This window comes from Glycine soja, chromosome 9 (assembly GCF_004193775.1).
Source record: "Glycine soja cultivar W05 chromosome 9, ASM419377v2, whole genome shotgun sequence".
Lineage (NCBI taxonomy): Eukaryota > Viridiplantae > Streptophyta > Magnoliopsida > Fabales > Fabaceae > Glycine > Glycine soja.
Genome location: NC_041010.1, coordinates 35,382,738 through 35,386,682, shown reverse-complemented (window position 1 = coordinate 35,386,682; position 3,945 = coordinate 35,382,738). Strand labels below are relative to the sequence as shown.

Sequence of the window (3,945 nt, the reverse complement as noted above, 5' to 3'; positions counted from 1 at the left end):
AGTTTATTAAAGCCTAATAAAATTCTTATGAATGATAAATTTCTTTCTCCAAATTTTCACCATAACTCAAATCCGAGTGCAACAATCCCACGTTCTTTGATTAACCCATTTGTAACTAATTGGGAGTAAATAATACTCCTTGAGCTGGGTGGTGGTCCACGTTGACATTAAAAAATAACACAATAATTCCAATCTCAACTTCTTATATAAACGTCATTTTGAGTCTAATATATAGTAAACCAAAAACAAACGAACTCTATTATTTCACCATCATGTCGAATCAACCCATTGACCCCTATCAATACCTCCAAATCTTCCGCAACCCCGACGGCACCTTCACTCGCCTAAACGACGCCGTTCCATGCACCCCACCCTCTTCCGACCCCACTCTCTCCGTTCTCACCAAAGACATAACCATCAACCAACAAAACAACACCTGGCTCCGTCTATTCCTACCCCGAACAGCACTATCCTCAAATTCCAATCCCAAGAAGCTACCTCTCATCGTTTTCTTTCACGGTAGCGGCTTCGTGCGACTCAGCGCGGCTTCCACAATGTTCCACGATTTTTGCGTCGAAATGGCGAACACCGCGGAGGCCTTCGTGGCCTCCGTTGACTACCGCCTCGCACCGGAGCACCGGCTTCCGGCGGCGTACGACGATGCCGTGGAGGCGCTGCGGTGGATCGCGTGCAGCGAAGAGGAGTGGTTGACGCAATATGCGGATTATAGTAAGTGTTATCTTATGGGGAATAGTGCTGGGGCCACTATTGCTTACCACACAGGTCAGTTTTCTATTCGTAGTTGCACTTTTTTAATTGTATGTTTATTTATAATAAAAAATATATTTAACAAAAATACCCTCGGATTTTAACACATAATTGTTTTATTTTTTTATTTTTCATTTGAGAGGAGCCATTCCTGATTACGAAGAAATGGAGTAAAAATATTAAGTATTTTATACTAGTATTAAGAAATTTAAGATACTTAAAAATATTTATTAAATGAATCTTATGTCTTTAATAATAACTTTAATTTTTTATTGAAGTTTAAATTTTATGCATGATTAATAGAATTTTTTTTTTTACATTATTAACTAATTAAAAACCATGAAAAATATTTTTCTGGTATAAAAAATTACAATCAAAGTTAGCATATATGAATATTTATAATTAAATAATATTATAAAAAGTTATATGATCACTAGGACATATATATCCAGGACATATATATTTAGGATGTGTTTGACCTAGCTTAATTTTTTTTCCTTTAAAGAAAATTCTGGACCAACTAATATTTACATAAAAGTTTTTTAAATTTTAAATAACTTATTGTAAATTCTGTAAAAAATAACTTATATAAAAAAAAGTTCCTTAAAGAGACTCGTGCAGTTAAACCACTAATTCTAACTAGACTCTACTACTCTTTCTAATTTTTTTCCTATAATTCTTAGAGAGACTCTCTAACTTTCTAATTTTAATTAGGTTTAATTATTCATTTAGTTTTTATAATTTTTTAAATTTATTATCTATTGTTTCTATAGTTAATAATTATATTTTTTGTTCCCTTAAGTTTACAACTTAATTTCCAAAAGATTTGTGGCGTTAAAATTGATTAATTCAGAGAATTAAAAAATAATTTCAACCACAGATTTTTTAGAAATTAAAATATAAATTTCAAAAACTAAAAAATTTACTTAAGTTTTAAAAACTAAAACATTTACTTATTAAACTTTAAGAATTAAAACATTTATTTATTAATTATACGAATTAAAATAGATAAGTTTAAAAATTAAATTAAATAGATAATTAAATCTTTTAATTATTTCCATCACTATTTTTTTACCAGAGAGGCTCATGCTACTTTTTTTAACCAAACTCTTGCTTTTCTTCTCAACCACGAGCGTCGCTGCTCTTATCACAAGACTAGCATTTCGTAGCCTTTTCACTCAGACAATACTCCTATTGGTTGTTGCTCTAGGAATAATCGGTACTGAGTTCTTTACATTAGTTATTCTATTTAGCTGTGACATGTTCGTATCCCTTCTTTGATTTCAATGAGATCACGTAAGACAGAAAAAAAAAAAAAAAAAAAGGAATTGCACTTCACAACACATTTTTCAGCTATAACTATATTCTTATTTAGTAATTAGTGTTGAAAATTTTAATAAACCTTATAAAATATCAAATGAATACTAAATCACATGAAGAGATTTTAAGGAATACCTAGATCCATAGAACTTGATCAATAAATCTTATAAAATATCAAATGAACACCAAATCACATTAGGTTAGATTATCAAGAAATTTTAATAAATATCTAAATTCATAGAGCTTGATCTATAAATCTTATAAAATATCAAATGAATACCAAATCACATTACGTCAGATTATCAAGGTTTTAAGGAATACTTGGATCTATAGAGTTTGATCAACACGCAGTGGAATTTTACAACGGTCATGAACAATTGATTTGTTGTCATGGGGACCATAATCATACCTTAGTATTTAATCTATTATGATTCTCATTATCTCCTAAGCCATACCAATTTTTTATTGACAGTCTAATAGACTCATTAAATTAGATCAACCTATCTAAATGTAAATAACTAATATAAATGTTATAATATAATATGTAACACATATTAATTAATTAGGAATTATAAAATTCCTAACAATTATTACAATAATTTGTTACAAATAATGAAATATTAAATAAAAATATTTTACTCTAAACATGATAACATTATTTTGTATTTATTTTCTACTCCTTAATTTATGTTAATGAATCTTAAGAATCATAGGATGTAAGATAGAGATAATATTAATAAATATTTTCATTTTTTTATCAACAACGATTGATATAAGTGATAATAAATTTTGTTTCTTAATCAAATGATCCAAATTTAAATTTTGACTAATCTTTAGAAATGAAATAAATCATGTTAGATAAAAAAAATATTTATTTTGTCATGTTGATAATTCCAACAAAAATTAGTCATTAATTTCAATAAAAGTCACTTCTTACTATTATCATGGTAAGGAAAAAAAAAAAAATATATATATATATATATATATTTTTTTTTATTTTTTTTTATTTTAAACATTATCTTTTAAGACGATTTCAAGAAAAATAAAGAATGATGAAGATGTTTTATTCAAAAGTAAACTGTTTGTTATTCTTAATTTTTTAATTGTTAAAAAACAGCATAGAGTATGTTATATATCCTTTTTCTAAAACAAAAAATTAAAAAAGAATCCAGCATGTCAATCATTATAATCTTAATAGAAGAAATGAATATTGAACTTTGTTTCCTTATAGGTCTACGTGTGTGTGAAGTGGCGAATGATCTCGAGCCACTGAAGATCCAAGGCTTGATATTGCGTCAACCATTCTTTGGTGGAACTCAGAGAAACGAGTCAGAGTTAAGGCTTGAGAATAACCCGATTCTTCCATTGTGTGTTACCGATTTTATGTGGGAATTGGCTCTACCAATTGGTGTTGATCGTGACCATGAATATTGCAATCCAACGGCAGAGAATGGGGTTGAGAAATTATTGGATAAGATGAGGGAGCATTGGTGGAGGGTATTGGTGAGTGGCAATGGTGGGGACCCATTGGTGGATCGTGGAAAGGAGCTGGCACGGTTGATGGAAGAAAAGGGGGTGCAAGTGATGAAGGACTTTGAAGAAGAAGGGTTCCATGGGATAGAAATTTTCGATCCACTGAAAGCGAAGCAACTCATTGCTTTAGTGAAAGATTTCATTTACATGATCGGTGCTTAGGGTCAACGTTGTACCAAACACAAGTTTCAGTGTGTTGTCGTCATTGTTAGCATAGCATGTTATCTTTTTTATTAACAATAATTATAATCACTCGATTTGTAACGAATAAAAAATGACTTATGTGAATAAATACGTTCTGTGATAAACAAGTTATTTTTATTA

General features: G+C 29.6%; 1 protein-coding gene across 1 annotated transcript; it reads left to right on the top strand.

Annotated features, from left to right (window-relative positions):
* The first annotated feature begins 217 nt into the window (after positions 1–217).
* Positions 218–3,945, top strand: LOC114366905 (carboxylesterase 1-like). Its single transcript, XM_028323932.1, has 2 exons — positions 218–783; positions 3,320–3,945. The coding sequence occupies exons 1-2, from the start codon at positions 273–275 to the stop codon at positions 3,781–3,783; spliced, it is 975 nt and encodes a 324-aa protein (XP_028179733.1). The 5' UTR covers positions 218–272; the 3' UTR covers positions 3,784–3,945.